General features: G+C 32.8%; 1 protein-coding gene across 11 annotated transcripts in view; it reads left to right on the forward strand.

Moving 5' to 3' along the window:
* Epha5 (EPH receptor A5) overlaps positions 1-27624 on the forward strand; it is a 322596-nt gene that overhangs the window by 7545 nt on the left and 287427 nt on the right. For all 11 annotated transcript variants that reach the window (XM_026395020.2, XM_026395022.2, XM_026395021.2 and 8 more), the window contains exon 2: positions 20813-20877. In XM_026395020.2, the coding sequence (XP_026250805.1) occupies positions 20813-20877 (65 nt within the window). The remainder of the gene's footprint in view (positions 1-20812; positions 20878-27624) is intronic.

A 27624-nucleotide genomic window follows, 5' to 3' on the forward strand; every position in this document is an offset into this window, starting at 1 on the left:
CTAGCTTTCAATAAATGGTTAAAAATGGTTAAAGACCCAAATAGACATTTCTTCTATTTTTTTAATCTGTTTTGTTGAGACATGCCAAATACTTGTGGCATTAGACACCCCATGAATTAAATAATTGGGATTAAAGTGTTTGTAATAATTCTAATTATGTTTTAGTTCCTGGACTATTGCCCAGGTCATCTTCTCTATCCATCAAGTTTGTCTTCAATTCTAAATAATCTGGACCCACAGCTCTGAGTAAATAATTGTGATTAAAAAAACCCAAAACCCAAAACAAACAAACAACCACCACAACAACCACAATAAAAGAAGAGCCAAAACCTGAGGGTTGAAATATTTTGCATATGCTTTGTGAGGAAATGTTCTTACTTAGAAACATGTTTCAGGCTAACTATTGGAAGGTTTAGGGAAAATACAGTCTGTTCTTTTACTCAAAGATGGATAATGTCTTTTTTCTCTTATAATTTCACACTCTTATTTTCATCTGTCACATCTCTTCTCTCCTTCCTTCCTTCCCCCACAAAGGCAGCAGTGTAAGAGGGTAGAGAGCCCATACTTGATATGTTCCAACACCCCCAGGAAACCATGATTTCAAACAGGCATTAAAAAGATAATATTCTTTTTTTTTTTTTTTAAAGTAAATTGGGGACTTTTCTCTAAAGGCAAAGAATAGACAGTATCCAACTCAGTCATACTTTTTGTGCTTAATCAGAAATACAGGAGTTTAAGATGTCTCTGTCAGCTTTGCCTCTCTTAAAAGATTCACTAATTTACTTTGGACTGGCTGAACCTTCCTGTTCCAGGATGCCTGTTAATGTCTTTTCTATGGAAAGACATACTCAGCAGGTAGATCTGGCTGGCACCAGAAAAGCCCAGCAGTCCCCAGCAGGAGCTGCTCTGTGAGCCAAGTTTAGCTTTCACTCAAAGCCCTCCCCTCCAGTATTAGCTGGAAAGGTGAGACAAATTGCCTGGTCCTGAGGAAGAGGACTGTGAGCTCTCATTTCACTCAAGGGTTTCACTCTAAGCAGTGTAGTGATGCATAATGAGCCTCCTAGAAAAGTCTACAGCCAGCCTTTTGGGGTAGGGAATACTTGAAAACTGCTGTGTCCAAAGCATCTTAACCATGAGTCTCTAACCACCATATTTGATTTCTCTTTAAGGGAGGGAGGGACACAACAGCAGCAATAAAACTAAAGAACCACTTTGAATATGCAGATTTGGAAGCACTGGTTTTGAGTTAAGACTCTGAAACACAGTAGGAAAAAAATTAGGTGCTATGGAATCATAGAAAAATCAAAAGAACAAATAAAACTTTGGCTTTGTAATTCCAAAACACTTTTTTTTTAAATGCTAGTGTCTATCACTTAAAACTTTAAATTCTGCATTTATTTTTTAATCCAGTTCATTTATCTGTAATATACTTAGAATAACACTACTTATGACTATTGTGGAGAACAAATGGAATAAAACAATTTTTGAATTGGTAGGGCTCTACATGGATATAATTTGTACAAAGAAAGTGGAAGTCTAAAAATAAAACTGATTAAGTGTTCTGAATAGCTCATGTATCTTAATTCTTTGTTTTCTACATAAAGTTAAAGGTAAAAGCTTATATTATTTGAGGTAATTTTCTTAAAAAATAAAATAATATCTTACTTTTACAAATACAACAGAAACCCAGGTCCATGAACACTTAGTAGCACGGAAATGGCCCATGTCATTGAGAGCCTTGTAGCTTCATTTTAATTAACCTCAGTGTAGGCTGCCTCTTGCGGAAGTACCTCAGAATTAAGAGATGTACAGATGAGGGAATCAGCTCTGCAGTGTCTTAGGTGTATGGTCTTGACCTATCCACCTCAGATTGCACATAGTTCAAGTGAGATGTTAAGGTACACTTATGAAGTTGCTATGAAAAATTAAATAATAATTTTACATAGGTCACCCTGTAAAATTCCTAGAACTACATGGATACCCCCCAAAATGTGAGCCTCTGTTTTTTCTTCACTACTATGTATGGGGTATTTGAGTCATGATTTTACAGTCACAGGTCATCATCTTCCTTGCATTGGATATTTAATAGTAATATGTGGTGGGAAAACAATCTCACAAAGGGAATTGCACAGAACAGGACAAGATAAAAACCAAGCCCATGGCGTTGTCCTAATTTTCTGTTGATTTTCCTCATTATTTAATGTTGAATATTGGGATTTGACTGGGAAACAGGAGAAATCATAAGTATAAAGATCATGGATTATAAATGTGACATTTAACCTCATTTTTCCCCCAGGAAGATGGTGGTACATATTTTTGATTAGTCATAGAACATATCAAGAAATATAATCAAGTATTTAGTCTTAGCATAGTATGTTATTAGTTTTACCTTCAAAAATATATGTATTGTATATGTGTATGTGTATATAATATATGTGTATGACATATATAACATACATATGTGTGTGTCATATGTGTATAATATATATGTGTATATATCATATGTTTATAATATAATTTATTATACATATACACATGCATTTATAATATGATCCATATATAGAGAGAAAGTCATTAAAATGACCTGAAAGATAATGCAAAAAATTGGAAAGTTGGGAGCATTGTATTCTTAGAAGTTTCTTGAAACAAATGTCTGATACTGTAACTTGACACTTCTGTTTTTTATTTGAAACATACAATTTACTAATCTGTTTAGTGATATGCTGAATTTAAAATATTACTTAGCAACATAATTGGGTTTTTATATTTTCAGAAATGTTTTAACTTAATTCTCTAGGGACTTATCTTTTTTATATGGATGGACATAAACAGGTATAAGGAAGTTTGAAATGTGTTTAGATTTGCTTGTAAAATGTTTAGGTTTGTGTGTTCATGAAGGTGCATACTCTATGTAATAGTCATAGCTAATATTCATTACTGACTTACTGTGTGCCAAAAATTGCTCTGTTTTATATACGTATTATCTTCCTATAAAGGAGTCTAGGAAATAAGCATTATTACTATTATTATCATCATCATCACCCTTGTGTTTTATACATGAGGAAAGAAAGGCAGGGAATAGTTTAATAATTTGCCCAGTTGAAAGATGGTGCCTTCATTTAAACCCAGGCAGTCTGATTACAGTAATGCTTTTACCAACTCTTCTTCAAGGGCAGATTGTTCTCCAGACTTCCATAGCTACTCTGACCTTTGTCCTCTGAAATAAAGGTTTATTCCTCAGACAGTGAGAAGTATAGTAAAAGTATGTTCAAAAATTCATGTGGTGTTCAGGAGGCATTTCTTCTTATGCTCACTCATAACTCCATTAAATAGTTGGATCAACTGCTGGTTATCTTACTCTTGGACACTGATTTGGCCCATCCACTCTTAGTTGTCTAGACCTCCATTAGCACAGACCATATCTCTTCTCATACATTTCCTTCTTTCCATTTCAAGGCATGTATTTTTTTTTTCTGTTTGCTTGTTTATTTAATTATTATTATTTCTTTTTTTTCTGGTTGTATACAAAGTATATTCACACCAATTTGTGTCTTCATACATGTAATTTGGATAGTGATGTCCATCACATTCCACCATCATTTCTAACCCCAAGCCTCCTCCCTTCCCCTCCAACACCTGTGTCAAGGCATGTATTCTTTACTACTTCACTTGTCCTCTGTTATTTTAGTATATAAACAATTCAATTGCCAATTTCTAACCCAGACTAGATTCTAGGTCTAGATTTTGGTACACAAAATCCCATTTAATAAACTCTCTCCTCCAAACAATGCTATCTATTGCTGATCACTAGGAAAGGGGGTTCTGATATAATTTTAATCTAACGTATAACAAAATATATTTTTTTCAGTCAGTTCTCACAACCAGAGAGGGCACTCCAGAAAACTTATTCAACTTCTTCCTTAAAGCAAAACCCTGTGTGTTTTTTCATTATATACAGAGTTATGGTAAACATTTTATAATTACTTTTACATAGTTTATATTATGAAATTACAGCATTGCATTTGAATCTGATAAAAATTTCTGTAGGATAGATTAGAACAATTCATTATTCTAAATGAAGGAACTGAAACACGAAAGTTTGAGTTATTAAAATGTCAGGGGCTGGAGATGTAACCAGTCGTTATAGTGCTTGCCTTGCATGTGCAAGGTCCTGGGTTTAATCCCCAGAACCACTATCAAAAAAATAAAAAAATAAATAAAAAAGTCAGACATTATATAAAAACCAACATCTTATTACTGTAGAATCACTGCCACACTTGTGGAGGTGAACCTTATGTTATCTAGAAAACCTCTTAGTCTCTGTTTTTCTCATCTGTAAAATGGGAATATTATTAAAATATAGTTTAGGATTGTAAAGATTAAGTGACTTCACATTATTCAAGTACTATGTAAAAGTTCTGGCATATAGCTAACAATATATAAATGTTACATATTATATGTGCTAAAAAATGGTGTGGGTTGGCACTCTGACATTTAGCAAGGTCTAATTTTCTGCATTAGTCAGTGAGTACTGTCTAATATTTATTGTAAGTGGAAATACCAGAAGAAAAGCACTTGACTTCAGTTCAATAGCTGTAGCAGCTCTTATTTACTCCCTGGGTAAAACCTTTCAATGGTCCTCTAGTGCCCTTAGGATAAAATCTAAACTCCTTGAGCCTAAGTACAAAGTTCTCAGTGATTTGCTTCTGCTAACCTCTCCTGTGGTTGAACACTCTGTGGGAAGGCGCCTAAGGTGGGGAACTTCTCTCAGCGTGGATGGATTCTCTGAGTTCAGTTAGAAACATCATTTTTTTTTTTCCTTTACCTGGATGGTTTGATCTTGCTGCCTAGGTCTATGAAAGATGATTTCTCCAAGTCTGTGTGCTTGTTTTTATTCCAGGTCTAGCTTATTACACTGAAATGCAATTGTATTTATATTTATCTTTACATTTCTGATCATTGATTTGTATATAAATCCCTGTAAAAATTAAACGTTAACCAGAAAAACAGTTCTTGTTTTAAACAAAAATTCACCACTAAAAGATAGTATGATTTGCCAACCAAGGCAAGTTAATTCCAATGAAACTGGCAGTATAATATCTTTTTTTCATTTATTGAATGCATCAATTTGAAGAAAGCATTGCCTGTCTGCAAACTCACTAAAAGCCAGCTTCAAAATCAGTTCTCCATATGGAACATCAGTGAAGTATGTTATATTTAATTTTTTTTAATATTTATTTATTTTTAAATTTTTTTTCCAATTCCACTATTTTATTTATATAAAAAAAATTCTCTCAAAAAAAACTAGAGTGGAGAAGAAAAATTTTAGAAGGCACCAATGCGATCGGGAATAGGTCTCTTGATTCTGAGTCTAGCTCTTTGGCTTTCCTCCTTAAAATTTATGCTTAATGAATGAATGGCATTAAGTAAATTCTTCAAGTGACTTTAAAGTCCCTACTTTTAACCACACTGCCTCACCTTATTACTATATTGCTGGTGGACCCAATATAGCTTCTTTCCTAAATCCATACTAATAGAGTCAGAATTTCTGGTTTTATAAAATCTCTTATAAATTGAGAAGTTGCCAGGTCAGAAATGTATGATTTGCCAAGCAGAGAAAGTTGATACCAAGAAATCTTTCAGTAGAATACTATATTTTAGATTTACCAAAATCATTTAGATTTACCAAAGGTAAATAAAATTCTACTGGGATTAGCATGTCCCCAGAAAACAATTAGTGATATCTTGTGCCCATTATCTTTAAAAAATTTAATCAATTACTGATTTCCCCCTCTAATTTCTTAAACTCTCACAGAATATATTAAACTTGAACCTTTATCAGTTAACATAAAAAACATTTTTTTTCTACTTTAAGCATGACTTCATTTTACCTACAGAAAAAAAAAATAAAACATCTGTTTCTTAATGGTTTAAATTTCTTGGGAGTAGATGGATTTACTCTTTCACTTATTCTAAATTTCCTGGATTATTTTCACTGTCACATACTTTATGAAGCACTTTAGATTTACAATGTGGTGAGAATTATTAATATTGCAGGTGAAAAAACACAGAATATGTATACCATCCACTATGTGAACAGAATGGCATTAAAACAGATATATATGGAAAAAAGTTCTTTTTAAAACTATAGGTTGTTTTATTTCTGGTTAGTGTGTTTAATTAATTCCTCTCTCTAGGGAAAAATATTTTTATTTGATGTAAAAAATAGCAAATACCATAAACAGTACCAGTGCTAAGTTAATGTTGGACTACTCAGCTATAAAAATTCTTCAATTTGAACCTTTCTGTAGATAGGAGGGGTGAAAATGATAACTACCACATAATCTTTATCACATAGGCTTTAATTCTCACAATAACTCTGAGATTGATACTGTTTTCCCAGTACATTGAAGGAAATTGTATTTGTAAAAAGTTCAGCAAGTTGTACTGTGTCATATGATACATAATGTGATAAACTGGGAATCATGGGTATATGATGCTGGAGATCCTGGTTGTACCCATTCTGCAAGAGATTGCATTGATCTGAATGTGCTTAGCATTATCATTTGAATTTTATTTATGCATATTATCTTTCAAGTGTTTTATAAAGCTCATCTTCTTCAAAAGAAAATCCATTAACATAAGAATAGATGTGTAAAGTAGCCTTATATTAAGAAAATATCTATCATGAATGCTAACACAATTGAATAGCAAACTTTAGCATAAACTTTCAGCTACATAGTCCTCATTCCCTGCTAAATACCTGTCAATTCATCAGGAAACTGACAATTTTTCTGAATCTGGCATTTGAGTGAAGATAACTTCAATAGTGTTTTGTTTGAAATATTGAATGAATGTCATGAAAAAAATTCTTGATTTTCAAAATAGGCGAAACAGATTTTTACCTGATGTGTTCTTATGTATTGTGGAGAGCTTAGGCTGTAACATTATCAGTGGTTTCCAAAAACATTTTTCCCTACATAGCAGAAACTTTCATTGAAAAGAAGTAACAGTAGAAGGCCAATACCTAAAGCAGGTAAGGAGAGAGCTATTGGGTTTTCCTGGCTGTGTCTGTGCCTCCTGCTTCCTTCCCTTTATTAGCTTATGATTCTGAGACTTCTCTTTTGAAACTTGAGAGGCCATTGTGAGCTCAGTTTGAAAAACACACTGTGTTAAGGTGCAAAAACAATGCTATGTGGAAGATCAGTGTGATATCATATTGACTTATAGCTTTCTAAACATCTTGCTAAAAGCAAATGATGATGCATACTATCACTTACTTTGAACAAGTTTCCTAACCCAGAGGTGTTCGTAAGAATTAAAGTAAAAACATTGTTAAAGATATCATGTCTGGACCCTTCTAAACTCATTAAATTAAAATTTATTAAAAACAGTAATTTCAGAACCTGATAATATGTAGTTTTAGAACATAGATAATTCTGTTTGTCTTTACTGAATAACCTTTGTTTAGATCAGAGGTACTAAAGATAGAAAATGTGTACAGAACTGGGGCCAGTCTACAATGATATCACTAAAAAGATTAGAGGCTTCTACTACTATTTGATATCACCAAAACAAATCAACTGTATCATAGGTGGATTCACCCTATTAAACTAAGGCTTATCCTAGTTCTAATGTTGTCTAATTCTAATTGAGTATAAGAATCACTTGGGTGAGTGATGGGGAGAAATTGTCTCAAATGCAGTCTCTTAGGCTGCACCTAATAGCCAGAGATTGCAAGTTTTAAAAGGAGCCAATGTATTTACAATATTAAAAAGTACTGAAGATCATTCAAATGTGGATGATAGAAGCACACTTAAAACAACAACAACAACAACATTACCACCAACAACAAAATGAGATTCTGTGTTAGTCAGCTTTGTATCACTGTAACAAATACCTGAATAGTCAACATACAAAAAGAAAGGTACATTTTGGCTCACAGCTTTGGAGACCTCAATACATGATTAATTGGCCCTGTTGCTTTGGGCCTGTGGTGAGGCAGTGTGTGATGGCAGTAGTACTTTGGTGGAGCAAGCTAGTCACTTCTTGGCAGTGAAATGAAAGAAAGTAAAAGGGGTTGGAGTCCCACTGTTACTTTCAAGGTAATGCCCCCTATGAGCTTAGGACTCCCACTTGGCCCCACCACAGGTGTTTCCAACACCTTTCCATAATGTCATGCTGGGGACTTAGACTTTAATACACAAACTATTGGGAGACGTGTGTGGTGTGTGTGTGTGTGTGAGTGTGTGTGTGTGTGTGTGTGTAAAATAAAGCTTATATATAGCTAATACTCAGAAAATGCTGTCTAAATATTTTCTATCATTAATTTATAAAAGGAGAATATGAAAATATTCTAAGGCTAAAGGTGATATAGATGATTCTCAGATTACCCTATGTATAATAGAGAAATACAGATGTTAGAGGTCAGAAAAGCAAGTATCCAAGTACAAAAGAAAAAAAAACATTCTAAGTATAATTTGAGATATAATCAATCATATAGCCATTGATTTCAAAACTGATCCTTAAGGCATATGCTTTGATTAATATTTCCTTAGATAATTATACCCTAAGACAGTCTGACTCAGGAGAGGAACATTGATGGATTATTTCATAGGTAATATAAATTCAAACAAGTAGTCACAGGGACAAACTTTCAGAAGGAAGGTGAGTAACCAGAAAAATACTCCTGTTTTATTCACTGATGTGTCCTGGGGCTTAGAAATATTTTTGACACTTAAATACTCAATAAACATTTATTGAATGAATGAAAATTCATTGTAGGTGGTATTGTGTTCCATAGCACTTGGACAAAAGTTCCTCAGTTGTTTATATATTGTCTGTATTATATAGGATTATAGTAAATTACATATAATAGAAAAACTACCCAAAAGTGACTTAAAAAACTATTTTAAAACATGTTTGAGAAAGAAATTTGTGGGTAGATGTTTGGTGCCTTGTTCAGGAGCTTAATGATGTTAGGAATCCTTGTGATTTTCTTGCTCTTTCTCTATTCTCATTGCCTATGGTTGCAAGAAAGCTGATAGATCTTTTAAGAATCACATCTAATTCAGAGTAAAAAATGAAGGGAAAGAGAAGAGCCAAGAACCAGGTCAGGTGTGTTATTTATTTAGTTAATACAACAAAATTTTCCCAGCAACTGGTGAGCAGATTTTTGCTTCTTTCTCATTAGAAATAACTATGTACAGATTCACTAGATTGGATGAAGGGTAAAATAATAGAAACATGGTTATTATCATTTGCAAAGGCCAGTCATGATTCATTTTGCATTGCAACTCTCACCATAAGTGAGATTCTGGTACCAAGGAAGGAGATAATTTGTGGATATTTCACAGATACAAAACAGTATATGACACACTAGTATATAAATGAGAGTATTTTTATTTTACTTTGTTGCTTTTTTTTTCTTTTGTAACTTTTGTTAAAGGAAAGATAGCCAATTATTGAGGTATATTCTGGCCAAAAATAGATTATAGGCATGAGACTAAGTAACCAAAAATGATTACTCCTACCTTGTTCTGACATGAGTCATTGTATTTTAATAGACTTATAATATTTTTATTAAAAATTTTCTCAATACTTTGAATTCTGGTAGCTTTTTTTGAGATGAATTATTAGAACTGTTAATAAAATGCTTGTAAGAGCCTCTAAAATTATCTGACTCAATATTTATTGTACATTATTAGTACTTCTCTCTGTATTGCTTTATATTTTGAATGATGACAAAATATTATCCAAATATTATCCAATATTACCCTTGTACTATATTTTTCTATTTTAGGTAACAAAAGAATCATTATGTAGGGTTTTCATCATAATTAAATTTTAACTAAGTTGGAAGATTAACATAAAAATGACTAACATGAAAATAATAACTTAGAAAAAATTAGGGTTATTTCTTATTTTATAAAAAGGGCCACTGGACCATCCCATTGTTTTCTCATGTTCAGTAAATGCTGTTACTTTAAAATAAAGACTATAAGTTTGTGAAAGCTTCTGTCTGTTTTAGTTCATATTCCGATCCAATCATCATTTATCCTACCCTCAAGGCTGGAATGCTAACGATTACACAGATTGTCTTGAGGTTCAATATATTTCTATCAAGCATTAGGGGTAATTAGGGACTGGGGTAAAGATTCATTGAAAACAAAGAATCAATTTTACACACATTTTTCATTATATTTTAATAGCCTTTTGTTGATATCTGACTTTTAAGGAGACAGTATATTTAGATAAATAGATGCCCTACTTTGCCTCAATTCATGTCCCTAGAGCATAATGAATAGCAAAATCAAACAGTTAAGAAAAGAGAATTCATCATTACTTTCTTATATACCTTTCTACTTTCTGAAACTTGTACTTGCTATTGAAAATGTGATAATAAATTGTGATTCCCCTAGGAAAAACTAGTGTCTGCTCTGCTAAGATTAATATATCTGAGGATTTTCATCTTATATACAATATGATTAGATCATTATGGTAGATGTTGGCTTCTGTAACATGCTATCCATAATTCACTAATTTAATAAAACTCACTAATAGATGAGTTAAAAATTTCAAAGGAGTGAATCTTTGTGTTCAGCAAGCTAGACATAAAAGTGTGATATAGAAGCAAGTGTGATATAGAAGCAAGAGAAAGCTTTGGAGTCAGATCGACTTGGATTTAGATTCCAGCTAAGTGCTTATTAGTTCTGGGACCTTGGGCCATTGGCCTATTTAACTTTTCTCAACTTCAATTTCCTTATCTGTAAAATGAGAAACATCACATACTAAAGGATCATTGTTAGGATTAAGGGACATAATATAAAAGTATAGGTACATATAATTTTATTACTTTCAATCACTGATGTTACAGATATGAGAATTGAGGGCTTCAAAGTAAAATCATTTCCTCAAGGTCACAAGTTAGCAAAGCCAATGTCACAGGACTGATGAGTATTATATGTACCATAAATTATATTCAAAGTTATTTGTGAATGAGCACATTTACTTCAAGTGTTGAGGAATTACAATATTTTGTTTTCAAAAGTAATAGCATCATCTAATGACTATATAAGTGGTGGTATAGAACTAAGCAAGTATGAAGTCAAGAGTCTTCTGTGATGTGAACATATTTTTATTCCTCTTATGTCATCTAATGTTGATTTTTCTCTTTAGAATAAAAACAATTCATAAGATTTGACAAATTAAACTATTATACCTGACAAGGTAGGCCCTGAAAACCATATGCTAGTGCTCTTTTCATGATATGTGTCTTAGAGTGTAGCAGACTGCTCATTAGTCATAATTTAGCTTAGTGTATTTCTGTGTTACCTTTCCCTAAACACTTTGTACAGACTAACAGGTGGATAATAACCCTGAACTCCTTGTTGCCAAGGAGTGAGTTAGTTAGCAGCTCTGTGATATAATTTGGCATAAGATACTTCTCATACCTTCACTCTGCCATACTTTTAGAGTGTATTAACAATTCAAAAACTTTAGTATACATTTTTGGTTGATTTTTCTGATTTTTCTTTTTTAATTTTAGAGACAGGATCTTGCTGAGTAGTTGCTTTGGGCCTCATTAAGTTGCTGAGGCTGACTTTGAATGCATGGTCCTTCTGCCTCAACCTCCTATGCCACAGGGATTACAGGTGTGCACCACTTCACCTGGCTTGGTTTATTTATTTATTTATTTTCATTATAGATCTATGATTCTTGTTATGACCTTTTTACTGATAATTAAAACTTCTATATGTTGGTATAAATATTTTGGAACAAAATAAAAAGAAAGAAAAAAGAACACAAATGAAATTATTTTGAAACAAACAATTGAAGGCACTGGGTGTTCTTAGTAGTAAACAATTAAATGCAACATTACAATCCAAAGACTCAACAAAATCATCTGTTTTAAAAATCACTTGAAGACAAATAATCAGTTCAAGTAGCTCATTTGTGAATGTCGTTGGAATTCTGTGAATAGAATTTTGGAGTTATCCAGACAGGATGGAAGAAAACAGACTCTGGAATTAGAAAGATGAGTTTGCCTTCAAACTCTTGCCAATTTTGAAGTTATTTCCATTAGATTGTGTGTCTGCCCAGAACAGCAAGTCAATTCTCCACTGGATTAAGCAACAAAATTGATTTTTCCCACGTGATAGCAAGTCCTAGGAGAGGGAGGTTCAAGTTTAGAAGGATTAGCAGCTCTGTGATATAATTTGGCATAAGATACTTCCCATCTCTTCACACTGCCAACCTTCATCAGCAGGCTTTACTTTCCCACTAATTCTCCTTGTTTTCTCTTGATGATTGTATCAGTTCCAGGAAGTACATTCATATTTAGAAACTTTCAAAGCAATCAGGAGTTATTCTTTAATAATGTTTTCCACCAAAAATTTTCTTCCATGGAAGAACCCTTCAAAGCTCATTGGACAGGGCTGAATTAACAGTGGAACCACATAACTGGAACTAAAAGAAATTCATTGCTGTTCAGATGTGGAAATAGAAAAGAAAATGATTGAATTAAATAAGAAGAAAATAGGATCTCACCTTGGAAAAACTTACATTAAAACAAAAAGACACAATTGTAAGGTTTGAAATATGGGATTGGTGGCTTAGAAAGGACTTTCTGAATGTACGATTTTGAATAAGTTTTCAGAGATCAGGCCTCTCCACTAACAAACCACTTAGGAGACTTTTAAAGTGAAAATTAATGACAAAAAGTTCGCTGGACTGGTGATACTGTAGAATGAAACAGAAGAGTCAGTTTAGAGAGTTATGATTGGATATACCTAGAATCAGTGGAATTTTGTCAGTGATTCAATATGGGGATAAAGGTGATAGAAGACAAGGGTGACTGATTTCTGGTTTGCCCAACTAGTTTATGACATTGTATTCACCAAAGAAAGGAATACAGGAGAAGGGATTTTTTTTTCTTTTATGGGGAAGAGATAGGCTGAATTTGGGATCATTTAATGCCATAAATTTGGTCATAAATACTAGGAAGTTTTATAAATTGATAGGAATTTTAGAAGTGAGAAATAGTGTATGGATTTTGGGAGGTTCATTAACATTTAGATTATAATAACTAAGACTTGGGAGTTCATGGGTGCCTTCATAGAGGTCCTTCCTTATGGTTATATGCTTATATCATCTTTAAAGCCATTCACTTACCCAACCAACAAAAAATAAATAGACTAGCCATTTTTTAATAGAAAAAATGAGATCTATTGATAGGTTATTATTTTTTATTTATTCTAATTATATATGATAGCAGAATGCATTTTAACTCATTGTATCCAAATGGAGCACAACTTCTCATTTCTCTGGCTGTACACAATTCAGAGTCACACAGTTCATGCAACTGTACGTACGTAGGGTAATAATGTCTGTCACATTCCACCATCCTTCTCATCCTCACACCCCTTCTCCTCCCCTCACTTTCTTCTGCCCAATCCAAAGTTCCTCCTTTCTTTCCTAGCACCCCTCCCCCCATCATTATTAGGAATTATCATCCACATATCAGAGAAAACATTTGGCCTTTGGTTTTTTGGGACTGGCTTATTTCACTTAGCAGGATATACTCCAGACCACCCATTTACTTGCAAATACCATAATTTCATTCTTATTTAAGACTGAGTAATATTCTATTGTGTATATGTAACACATTTTCTTTATCCATTCATCTGTTAAAGGGCATCTAAATTGGTTCCATAATTTAGGTATTGTGAACTGGACTGCTATAGACTAGCCATTCTTCATCTTTAATTGTATGTATGGACTGACACTAAAAATTTTGTTCTTTCCAAAAGCACCTTTTTTATTCTGTCAAGTCCTAATCAAGAATTATTGTCATAGTGTAAGAAATGGAGACAGTATACAAAAATATTGATTAATACCAAGGTTTGAAGGGTTGATATAGGAAGAGTAACTTCTTTTTTTTTTAGTACTGGGGATTAAACCCAGGAAGCTTAACCACTGAGCAACATCCCTAGCAATTTTTATATTTTATTTAGAAACAAGATCACACTAAATTGCTTAGAGCCTCTCTAAATTGCTGAGGCTAGCATTGAACTCATAATCCTCTTGCCTTAGCCTCTCAAGCCATTTGTTTTATAGGCCTGAACCACTATGCCTGGAAGGAAAGGTAACTTCTAGAGGGAAGAGAGACAGAAGAATATCACAGAAATATGTTGCATTGGAGATGAAACGTATGTTTTGGTATGTTTATCCATACCAAATCCCACACATTAGTCAAATATGTATTGTAATGGCCAAATGCTACCAAAAGATAAGGCAAATTGGAGCTTAAAATTACAAGATTATTGCTCATGAACTTGGTGACAAAAGTTTGGGTAAAATGGTGGGGATTGTATAGGCAGATTGAAATGACTTAGATAAGAAATGAGAGGGATGTGAAGGAATAGATAGAAATGTTGACAGTTCATTTAATAATTTGATTTGTAAAGAAAGCAGAGAGGACCTTTGCTGAAAGAAAATATGAGGCTTAATTTATATGTACTTTAACTAAAATCTTTACAAATTATTTTATGGTTAATCCGCAAGAGAACGAATTACTCAAATATAGGTTTGTTGGGTAATGTTAATGGCCACTTTGAGGTTACTGTTAATTTAGAATGGAACCATTTTTTTTTAATTATGCAGTGCTTTTCAAGTAGTGTTTAGCAGCCAGAGTTTTTGTACATTGTTTATGCATAATTAGGACTTAGTTTCTGGCCTTTGTATGTCCAGGGAGAGAGGAAGCTATAATAAATTGGTTTATGTCCAAGTCCTAAGTGGGAAACTAGGCTACAGGAATAACACACAGGGCTCAATAACTGAACAAGGTCTCAGTTATTGCTTCTACTTTCTTTCTCCTTTATTCATCTACTGGGTCTCTGAACAGGACTGTAACCTGTCAGTGTTCTTGCTGATCCTACTGTAGATTTGCTGATATGATTAGATAAAAGAACATATATAAATTGCTCAGTAGATTACCTGACATATAATAAGCACACAATAAGTTCTTTTCCCATATTCTTTCTTCTTTTTTTTCTAAAAAAGGCTATGTACATGAGTTGCACAAAATGTGAAGAAATGAATACGCACCAATTCATTGTCCATGGAAATACAGTGGGCTATGGATTTTTACCTTAAAGCCAAGATATGCCAGAAGTCTACATGACACCCTTAAATCTGTAGCAGAATTTTTACCAAATGTATAAACGTAGTTTTCCAATGAAAAACACATGTTCTCTTTCTTGACATTCGTTTGGTCAACTGTACTTTGTTCCCTGAAGCCCTTTTCAAATTATAAAATTTAGCCTGGGAGCAACAAATCACATCTGTGTTAAATGGGACCATGGAAAGAGGAAAGACAGCTGTATAGCTGGGGTTTGTTCCCACAGATTAGTCAAATGTGTATTGTAATTGAATCCAGTAGCTTTTATGCTATTGTTAAATAAAAGTCAAAATCCATAAGCCAGTTTCCATCAAAAGTTCACTGTATGCAATGAGACTTTGATTCCGTGTCTATAGTGAAAGAGAACGCATCCTATCTGCCCCTAATCTAGATTGTTTTTTCTCATTTTCTGGTTGAGATCTAACCACTATTATAATTGTTTGTTAAATGGGAAGATCTTAGGAAAAAAAATAAGAAAAAACAATGTAAGAAAAAGAATGTACCTTCTGGTACCCTGCTGTCCCTTCTCCCCTCAAGGATCACACATTCTCTCCAGATGTAGAGCTCATCTATGCTGGTGGACAGTGATGTCATCAGATACCCTTGAAATGTCTTCTGACTCTAGAAGTGTGAAAACATTCATTCTGGTGTCTCTCTGTCCTGGGGAATCCAATATGTTTTCCTGTTCTTAGTGACTAATGTTAGCAAGATGTTAAGAGAAAAGCATTGTGATCACAGTGTTATGCAGTAAGTCATGAATGTTTGAGTTATAATCATGAAGAACATATTTGTACCATTAACTGGAATTATCCAGAAAAGAGAAATCATTGGAATGAGTAAAGTTGAGTCCAATGTGCTCATTTGCTCCTTGTTTCTCTTGATTCCCATTAAAGACTGCTCACAATTCTTTGCCTATTCTGAAAGCAAATTCTTTCACAGCTTTTCTTGTCTGAGAAAGAATTGAAATTAATAGTGTACAGTAACAAAATTAAAACGTACTTATGATTAGCTAGAATTAGTTTCCATTACAATTTATTTTTGTTTGCACCCATAGTTAAATGACTTTTACTATTAACACAGTTCCTATGTGAATTTTTCACTCCTATATATAAACTTTAGGAATTTGCAATAGAGCCCATACTCACTGACCCCTGTAGAGTTACTTTTTCTGGAAAATGAATCTTCTTAGTTACTGATTAGAATACCAACCATTACACCCATTTCCATCATGATTATAAGATAGATAGCTGAGGGAAAATGACATTGAAGGCTGCCTCTCAGTTTAATCATGTGGCTCCATTTTAAAATATAAATAATAGAATAAAAACATTTTCCATAAAATTTCTGGTATCTAATTAATGTCTTCCAGAGTAACTGTGGTATCAAACATTTCCTCTAATTATATTCATTAACTGCTTTGCCCGGACAAGTTTTAATTAAGTTGTACAATGAAGATCAATACTCATTTTGTATTCATTACAATTTACAACAAGCATATATACTGTTCAGAACAATTTAATTACTGTAATTGTAGCACAGAAGACACTTAGTGGTTGTACTCTATTACTGCCAATTCCCTTTTTTTGAATAAATTTGGTAGTACAATTTGGAAATAAAGTTTTGAAAATTCACATTTAAATACACCTTGTAAATTGTAACTGCATTTTCATATTTTTAATTTTATATTTATTTTTATTTTCTATTTTTATTATGTAATTAGTAAGGGAAATGGAGGCATTAATGACATCAGTGACAGACTGTTTCTCCCATACACCATCATGAATGCTGAGAAGCATAAATGTTGATGAATAAATAAGAACACCTGTAATAATTGCACTAGTTTTGTGAAAAATTAACATATAATTATGTGGTTAAAATAGTGTCTTTCTAGTTCCCTAAATAAAACTAAGATTGTTTTATTACATTTTTTTTACCAAATGAAAATGAGTTTATTACTTTTATTTTCTTAAAAATTGGGGATCTTAAGGTATATTTCCAATATGGTACCTTCTGTTAATGAAGATCCTGCCAATGTTGTACTGTAAAAAAAAAAAAAGGCGAAAGAATAGATCTTTTTTTAGTAGCATCAATAGATATATACTAGGGCTTCTCAATTTCGGACTAGTGAAATTTGGGTCAGAAAATTGTTTCCTGGTAAATTTGTGGTGTATTGCAGAATGTTTAGTATTATGCCTCGCTTCTTCCCCTTAAATGCTAGTAGGGAAATACCCTTCCCCCTCCCCTAGATTGTAGTCCTCTCCAGATGTTATCAAATATCAATGCCAAGAAACACAGGTGTATGCTGAATCAGCCACACCCTCTTGATCTGCCCATTGCACAGATGATTCATTCATAAGGCAAATATAGCCATTCAGCTCTTGGAGCTCAAAGTAAGATTATGGGCATGTGTCAACCCTGGAGTTCCAATAGAGTATTCAGTAGTAATAGCTATCTCATAGTAGGAAACTGAGGATCAGTGATGGCTTCCTCAAAATGGTAATTCCTGAAATTCATCTTGAAGGAAAAAAGTTAGCAATTCAAGAAGGGAGATGTCATTTGAGAAAGCTTAATAGTCTTGTTCAAAGCCCAGAGGTAAAATAAGTAAGTAAATAAATAGATAAATAAACATATTTATTTAAATATATTTAAGTGATATACAGCAAGTTATAAATATATATTTAAATTTATATATAAATTTTAGCTATTTTTCTCTGAGACATATGATGAACTGTTCCAGGTCTAAAGCATTTATTCTGCACTTTATTAACAAAAATTTAATGTATTTATCTCAAGAAAGCATTTTGATAAAATCGTGAGATTAAATATAATTCTATTGTAGGTTTTTTCATGTATTTTGTAGTGTATTTCAGTATCGATTTACTTCCCTGTCTGTGTTGAGCCAAAAAATAATAAAATAAAATAAAAATAACATGTAGATTATAAGCTAATTCAAGTGATGACAATAAAAGAATTTTGAAAAGACATTTGGAATTTTGTTTGTAATAGGGAATATTTCAAATTCACATATTATTAAGAGACTTACAAGACATGTAGTTTCACCAGGCTGGCCAGTTACAAATTCCTGGAATTCCTATGCACATCAATTTGCCACCACAGGATTAAATTTGATTTGACTACTGTCACAGTAACACCCTTAGTTTGCTGATTTGCTCTACTTTATCTAATCTACACTGATACACTGCTGCTCAATATCAAAGATGAATCAAATGAATCATTAAAATGAATAAACATAACAATTTAGGTTCTGCACTCCCCTGGTACTTAGTCATGTCTAGACACAGCCCTAGTGTCCCAGAAAACTAAAATGAGGACAAGGACATTTATGTTTAATGTAGCCTATTCCCACAGAAAGCTGAAAAACCAACAATAGAACAAAAAGAAAAAATATGGATTTCACTAAAAAATTATATAAAGTGGCTTGACTCATAAAATCTGCAATCTCAGAGAGTAGTAGAATAATTTTGGTTGATTTGCTTTTGTTTTTGTGGTAATAAACAGTGGTTTTTCATTTGGGACATCTTTCTTTTAAGGAATTAGTAATTCCACAAATGATTTTATTGTTTCATGAAGGCAATATGTTTTGAGTACACCAAAGTGATACAAACATTATATAGTAAATATTTTTGTAGTTGAAGAACTCAAAAGTAATGATAAACAAATATATTGAACAACAATAACAACCTCCCCCACACTAGCATATTTTGGGTGTTCTAGAATTCTAAACTGCTGATTTATTTTAATGTTACTAGTATTATTATGAAACTTTAACTTAGTTTTTAAGATTTACATTCACAAACGTACTGCTTTGCCCACTAATTTGGGCTAGTGTAATAAAATGATGGATAATAAAGACTAAATATTTGTGTATACATTTTATAGCATGTGTAAAAATTTCAGTTTTAATTTTGATCATGATATTCTCAGTCATGATTTTGTCTTATATTCTTTTATAAAGTGTGACAACAAATTTTCCAGTCTATCAACTGTAATTTCTTTTGTTCCCCAGGTTTATATTGGTAGATAGAATTTTTTGTTGTTGTTGTTGTTTAGAATCAATGTTTTGAAGATTCTGGCTCTTGAATGTGATTTATGAAACTGCAGTACTTCTTACCAGGAATAACCCATGTGGTTCCCTTTTGGATTCATATGCCATGTTTATGCAAAGTTAGTCAGTTGTACAGTGGGCCAAATGCATCCATGTGAGATAAATATAATAACTTAGACATTGAACTATGACCCAATTCTAAAGCATTTGATTAGATAGTTCTCTTTAAACTAGTATGATTTCCCAGGGACAGTGTACAAGGACTATGTGTATATGTGGATATGTATGTATGTACGTACGTACGTGTGTATCTCTGTGTGTTGAGTTTGTGTGCATGTCTGCATATATACTCACTCATGGCTTCCTTTATAATGATGGTATTAGATTGCTACTCTGGAATTCCTAAGTATCTTAGGCTTTCCAGATATAACAGATTTGAGAATTTTATATGAAGCACATTTTAGACTCTGGTCACATCTAAGTAGAAGACATCTTTAGGGATGCAGTGGACTCTTAACTATAGCAACAACCCCAAGAACTGCTATAGTTTTCTTGTCTTGTTTAAGGGTGTGTAGATTTATTTCTTAATTAAACTTGCAATTTGGATTACAGATTTCAGATAATATCACACTGTTATAAGCTTGGGAATAGTTCATTGCTGTATAATGTAAATTATTTGTTAATTGCTTCATAAGCACTTTCCATAAGAAGATAAAGTGTATTTAGCTGCAATTTTATGGTAGTGGCTTAATCCCCAACATTGCGCCTTTAACCAAGCTACATGGTCCTATAGTTTTTGTGGGCATTTATTTTATTTTTTTCTTTTTCTTATTATTTGATCTTCTACTTTTCATTTATTTGGCAAAAAATATCTAAGGTAATGGCGTCTTTTTATATTTTGTTGTAATTGTTCTCTGTTTATTGAAAATAAGTTGTTCTCTTATATTCAAATGACATTTTCTACAAACTGTACTTCTTGTGGTCATCACAATGGAAGCTTAATCTAATTTCAATTACACAAAAAATGTGTATGTTTTTCTGTTCTTTTCTTTTTTTACATGTTTTTAATGTAATGATGGGATTTTTTTACATATTCATATATGTACACACTATAACAATATACTTTGGCCCAGCATGTCCCCCGCTCCTTCCCCAATTTTCTCCCCTTTGTCCCTTTCCTCTACTTATCTCCCTTTGAATTATTTTTCTTTTTCCTCTCTAACTTCTACATATGAGAGAAAATATATGACCCTTGATATTCTGGGTTTGACTTATTCCTTAACATAATGGTCTCTAGTTCCATCTATTTTTCTGCAAATGACATCATTTTGTTTTTCTTTATGGTTGAATAAAACTCTATTGTGTGTATGTACCACATTATCTTTATCCATTCATGTGTTAATGGACACCTATGCTGGTTCCATTGTTTGCCTATTGTGAATTGTGCTGCTGTAATCTTGGGTATGCATGCATCACCATACTAACACTATCAAAATAGAGATACAGATATGTTATTGTTGTTATTGTTATATATTTCACTCATCTTTTTGTTATTTCTCTTTCAGTGAATTTATTGGATTCACGCACTGTTATGGGGGACCTGGGATGGATTGCTTTTCCAAAAAATGGGGTAAGATCTTATTAAATTTTCCCCTAAACTTAAACTAAATGCATATGTATCATTGCTAAAAGTCACAGGAGGTTGAAAATTCACTGGATATGCTCCTTAAGACAGAAGGGAATTGTGATAGGGAAAGAAGTTTCAAATCAATGAATATCAGTTATATTCCTCTCTTAGTCTTTTTCTCCATAAAAAGATACAAAGGTTGTCCAAGCATCAGGAAATTTTAACATTGAAGTAACTAACAAATTTTTAAAATTAATTTATATATAAAATGAACTTAATTTTCTGCTGATTTGCCGTATAATGGTTATATTGTACAGGAAATAAAATTTAATATGTAAAAAATCATTGTTAAATCAAACGAACCATTTTTTTTTTCATTTGCAGAATTATGGAATGAAAATTCTATAGGAAATTCATTTAAATTCCATTAATTAAAATATTTTTCAGATTATCAGCTAGGTCAGCATTCAGAGGTTGTTTTCCAATTTTGAATTTTTCTTTACTGAAAATTGCTTAGTAAAGATGGTTTTATTGGAAGATTATTATAATTAGCAATGCTTTTTATTTCATTGGTGCATATTACAAATTAATATTTTGGGAAAAGAAATTAGAAAAGTCTTTTTAACTCTCAAGTATTTTTTCTTGGTATGTAAATTCTTTGTAATTTTGAATGTAAGCAGACAGAGTATGTTAGATCTGACACATTTACTCTGTAAAACTTGGAATAATACAAAATTTTAATTGGAAAATGAAATTTTCTTCTTCCTTTTTTGAGTATATAAAAATCATATAGAATAGCTTATATCAGTATATCATATTTGTATATGCATATATACACTTATTGGTCTGAGGTTTTTTTGTTTTGTTTTCAATATCTGTCCAACAATTAACTGCTAATAAAATTGCACAACAACTTTGATGGCTACACATGATAAAGAATACAGGTTTTACAGAATTAGTTTAGTGATGTTGTTAAACAAGCAAACAAAAATGAGCCCTGGAATAAGGGGAGAATATAACTTGCAGAATTGACACATTGTATTATTTGATGTGCTTGGATTTCAGTACAAAATCATGAGACATGTAAATAAATAAGTAAATTTTATCAATACATAAGATGAAATCCACCAATATAATTATATTGAGGATTCCCAGATATTTGACATATTAGATAAGGGCTTTCTTTAATTAACAATTTAAAATATGTTCAAAGAACTAAAATAAAATGTGTCCAAAGAACTGAAAAAAGTATAAGATTGATGTTTCTTCTAATTCAACATGTCAGTAAAGAGATAGAAAATACTTAAAAAAATAAATTAGAGTTGAAATATATAAAAACTGAAATAAAAATATATTACAGGGGCTTATCAGCAGATTATGGTGAAAGAAAAATCAATAAACTGAAAGATGGAACCATTGAGATCCAATTAGAGAAAGTGAAAGGAAAAATAATGAGGAAAAGGAAAAAAAGAATTAAGATACTTGGAGGAACAGCACAGATATAATGGGAGTAGCAGGAAAATAGAGGCCAGAAAGATCTGAATAAATATTTGAAAAAATTAATGTATATAAATTTTCCAAATTTGATGAGATATTAAAACACATATTTAGGAAACTCAACAAACATAAGTAGAAGAAACTCAACAAATCCATCAGTAAACCATGGTTAAATGGTCCAAAGCCAAAGAAAAAGAATTTTAAAAGCACTGAGAGGGAAACTTATCATCATATAAAATAAATCCTCAATATTATTAATGGCAATATTTTATTACAAACAGTGGGGTGCAGAGGGCTGTGGAATGACATATTCAAAATATGATAAGCTGTCAAAGCAAAAATTCTATATCCAGAAAAGTTGTCCTTCAAAAATGAGGAGGGAATCAAGACCTTGTCAAATAAATAAAATCTGCAAGAGTATAATTATCAAAAATAAATATTTTTTTTTCCTTTTGGAAATAGAATCGTAGATTATTCTCATATGGAACCCAACCATTTTTTTTTTCCAAAAGAACTATATCTTTATTTATCTTTAATTTTTTTTCTCTTTACTTCACTTTCAGAGAGAAACATAATCTTACAAATTATATATATTCCCTTAAATTTGATGTATGCATTTAATTAACTGTTAGTTTTAGAATAATTTATTTATGATATAGTTTTATGATTTGATGTAGTTTGATCATACATCATTTAATGATGGAGATACAATCAGAGAGATGTGCCATTTTATGATTTTATCATTATGCTAACATCACGTGTGTACTTGTACAAACTAAACTGGTTATGATGTCACTGGGCAATATAATGTTATGGGACCACCATCATATATGTGATTCATCTTTCACGGAAACCTGGTTATGGGACACATTAACTGTATTTCAGTAAAAACAACACAGTGCTCCTATTTGATTTATCTTTTCATAGACAAGAAATCATTTTGCAATCATTTCATCTCAAATTAAAATTGTATCAATTTCATGTTAACATAGTTTTAAAAAAGTATGATTTTTTATTTAATAGATATCCTTTAGTGTTACTTTTGTGTAATATATTATGCCTATTCTATAATTCATATCAAATTGAGCAAGGCAAGGGTCATATCCTTGAGAAAGGCTGATATAACTTAATTTTACTGCTTTATTATTTCAAGAAATATCTGCTCTGTACTAAGTGATGAAGTCTATTCTAGAGACACCGTTATTATTGTTTTATGTTTTAATGAAAAGCTTATTAAGGTTTGTAATATTCAATGAATTTTCTTCCTCTAAATAGTATTCCTGGTCTAAGCTGAACCAGTCTTTTGTTGTTGTTTTGTTTTTCTAATTAGTTATACATGAAAGTAGAATGCATTTGACGCATCATATATAAATGGAATATAACTTCTCATTCTTCTAGTTGTACACGATGTAGAGTTATACTGGTCATGCAATCACATATGCACACAGGGTAATAATGTCCAATTCATTCTAGTATCCTGTTTACCCCTACCTCCTCCCCTCCATTCATTCCCCTATATCTAATTCTAAGTACCTCTATTCTTCCTTAGTAGTCCCCTTACTGGGAATTAGTACCCACATATCAGAGAAGACATTCTGTTCCCAATAGTGAGGATATAGTCTGGCATATTGCCAGGGGTGTGTGTGTGTGTGTATGTTGTGTATACACACACACACGTTGAATTAGTGTTGTGTAAATTTAAAACCACACAAAGAAGTGAATATTTAATTGAAGATAATATACTTTTTCACTTTTTCAGATTATTCTCCTGAATGTCAGTTCTTAGGGATTGTGTTGGTGAACTTTCCCTTGCTGTGACCAAAATACATGACTTTAAAATCTTGGAAGAAGAAAGTTCATTTGAGCTCATGGTTTCAGAGGATCAGCCAATAGTATGCAAACCCCATTTCTGTGGGGCAGAACATCATGGCATAGAGGTATGGGGAGGAAAGGAAAATGGCTCAGCTTATTGTGTTCAGAAAGCAGAGAAGGGATAGGGGATGCAGAAAATTTGAACCTTTTCAGGAACACCCCAAATGACCTACCTCTTCCAACCATACCTTACATGCCTATAGTTTCTACCCAGTTTGAACTGATTATGCTACAGCTCTCGAAATCTAATAATTTCACCTCTGAATTTTCTTTAATTAACATAGGAATTTTATGGGAACATCTCATATTCAGATCATAATATTCATCCCCTGGACCCCAAAAGCTTATGTCCATTTCACAATGTAAAATGCATTTAGTCCATTCCTAAGAGTCCCCAGTCTTAACAGTTTCAGCATTGTCCAAAAGTCCAAATTCAAAGTCTCCTTGGAGACTGAATGTCTTGCTTGTGAGCACCTTTAAAAATCAAAAGCAACTTGCCTAAATCTAATAGACAGTCCCATTCTAAATCGGAGGCCTAGGGGTATTGAAAGAATGGATAAGACCAAGGCTAGCCTGAAAATCAGCTGGGCAAATATTTTCTGCATCTCCACATCTGCCATCTGTAGCATATAGTGGCAAGATGTGATCTCCAAGGGACTTTGGCAGCCTCATATCTTTGATCTTGCTGGTTGTAGTGCATGTGCCCTCCTTTAGATTGGCTTTGTTCTCACACAGCACCTTTGTTAGTGGATGATCATATTGCTGACATCTCTTTAACATAGGGGTTTCTATTATAACTTTGGATTCATGTTCATAGCTTCTCACATCACTTTTAGAGATGATATGTAGGAATGCTGATCCTGCTACACTTTGCATGGCTTTTCAGGCCTTTCTTTGAAATTGCAGTAGAATCCTCCCCACACCCCTAAATTCATCATCTTTTATTTCTCCAAAACCAGCACCATGTGGATGATGCCAAGGTCTACCAACAGACTGAGCATTAATTATGCCACATGGGAACACAGCTGTGGTGGCTGAGTATCTGAGCATGGTAAAACAAATTCAAGACCCCATCCCCTGCAAACAGGGTGCCCTGTGATCTTTTAAATGTGTTTTCACTTCTATACTTTTGAGCCTGCTATGGGTGTGTTCTTGCTGATTTCTGAGATGCCCACAAGGCATATTTCCTTTTGTCCCTATGCAAAGTACTTAACATTTCTTTAGTGACCATAATATCTTCTGCAACCATATCTTTCTTGGCTCCAGTTTTACACTCACTTTTCTGCCCACACTGTGAGTTTTAAAAATATTCCTTCTTTAATTTGTGGTTCTGATTCCCACAGTAAACCTGGCTAAATTCTGCCAGTAATATTCATGCCATACTCTGAATGCTGTCTTGTCTTGAAATTTTCTTCCCAAGATTAACGAGTCCATCACCTTTAAATTTAGCCTTGCAGAAAATCTTAGAACATGGGTAAATGTAAACAACTTCTTTGTGAAAATGACCTCTGGTTTAAACCCCAACGCTTGTTGTCTCTGAAACCTTATGAGCACAGGTTGTATTTTCTGCATTGTTCTTGGCATTCTGGTCTTCTGAGCTCCTACAAGAATTCCTTATTAATATCTTTTTAGAACATTCTATGGCTTCTCCAGCCTGTGTCTCCAAACTCCTCTTGCAAACCAGTTTCAAAATTGACTGAACCACATTTTCAGGTTTTTCACCACAAGGACCCCCACACTTCTTGGTACCAATTTTTTTTTGCTTTAGTCAGCTTTTGGTTACTGTGATCAAAATACCTGACCAGAACAACTTGGAGAAAGAAAAGTTTATTTTGGCTCACAGTTTCAGAGATTAAATCCATGGTTTGCCAAATTTTGCTCTGAGCCTGAGGTGAGGCAGACCATTATGATGGAAGGGCATGACAGAGGGAAGCTGCTCAGTTCATGGGAGCAGGAAGTACTGAGAGAGGGGAAAAGGGGCTGCAGGGAAAGTGCACCCTTCCAGGGTACACCCCTAGTGATCTACCTCCAGCCATACCTTACTTGTATACAGTTATCTCCATGTCAGCTGATTCACTAACTGATTGCATTATAGCTCTCATAACCTAATAATTGTATCTATAAGTATTCCTGCATTAAAACAGGGGCTTTGGGGGGATACCTTATATCCAAACCATAACAGGTATGAATATTTCTCAGACTGATTAAAGAAAATGAACACTTCTTCAAGTCTAGGTCTAAGAATTAGGCAAGGATATAAAGGAAACACTGTTATTGTATCCTCATAGTCATGATTATTTCTAACATGCCATACACATTAGAAACAATCATTTCACCATAAAACTTTTTTGTGTGTGTTTATCCTCTTCATTATATTATAAGCTTCTCGGCTTCTTGTAGCTGTTTTATATTTACCATTCTACTGTGTTTCAAAACTTGGCTCAGTTCCTGACTTGTAATATAACTTGAATAAATATTTATTGCAAGGATAACTTTGTTCTTATAATTTTTTTTAATAAAATGGAGCATAAACTACTAAGGTGTAGTTTTACAATAAAGACTAAACAAGTGTGATCCAGGAAAGAGATTGGTACATTTGGCAGCCAGTAAATTTTTTTTTTCTTTCATTGACTTTTGTTCTGTGTTTCTATTCTCTTCATACCAAGAGTTCCATCAGTCCATAAGGTATTTAGTTTGTTAATTTGTTTTCGCACATAAGTGTACATTTATGAATTTATTGTCAGTGCTTAAAAATTGGAGGATTCCATATAAAATTTGAATTTGTAGTTTCTTTGTTTATCAGATGTTTTAGAAAGCCACATCAAAAATATTTCCATGACCTCAATAGTCCTAATTTTAGTGAAAACTACAGTTTAAAGAAATTAAGCAAATTCTCTTATATGACTCTCTTTTCACTTAACACTCTCATTTATTTAAATTAACCATATATGCCCTTTGTAACTGTTGAAGTGTTATTATTTTGATTTTGCACAGGCATCCAGATTTCCTTTGTTTTAGAAAGAACTTTAATTATTTTCTCTGCTGAGTACATGCTGAAATTGTTTCCTTCTAGTCTGTGTTTTAGTATTTACCTTAGCTAAGACACATCATTTGAATCTGGGCTTTAGCATGTCCTTTATAGTCATTGTATATGGGATCTACAGTTTGTGAGTATGTGTGTGTGTGTGTGTGTGTGTGTGTGCACGCCTGTGCGCACTTTATGGTAGTAAATTTAACTCTTCTTCCCTTTTTCATTCCAGACATACCTAGAAGTACTAGATCACAATAGATTTTATGTAAATTTTCTGCATTTATTCATTCAACAGACTTTTATTGAGCTCTGAATATATAACCATCACTCCTGTACAAAATCTCTGACTT

This window comes from Urocitellus parryii, chromosome 10 (genome assembly GCF_045843805.1).
Source record: "Urocitellus parryii isolate mUroPar1 chromosome 10, mUroPar1.hap1, whole genome shotgun sequence".
NCBI classification, from domain to species: Eukaryota; Metazoa; Chordata; class Mammalia; order Rodentia; family Sciuridae; genus Urocitellus; species Urocitellus parryii.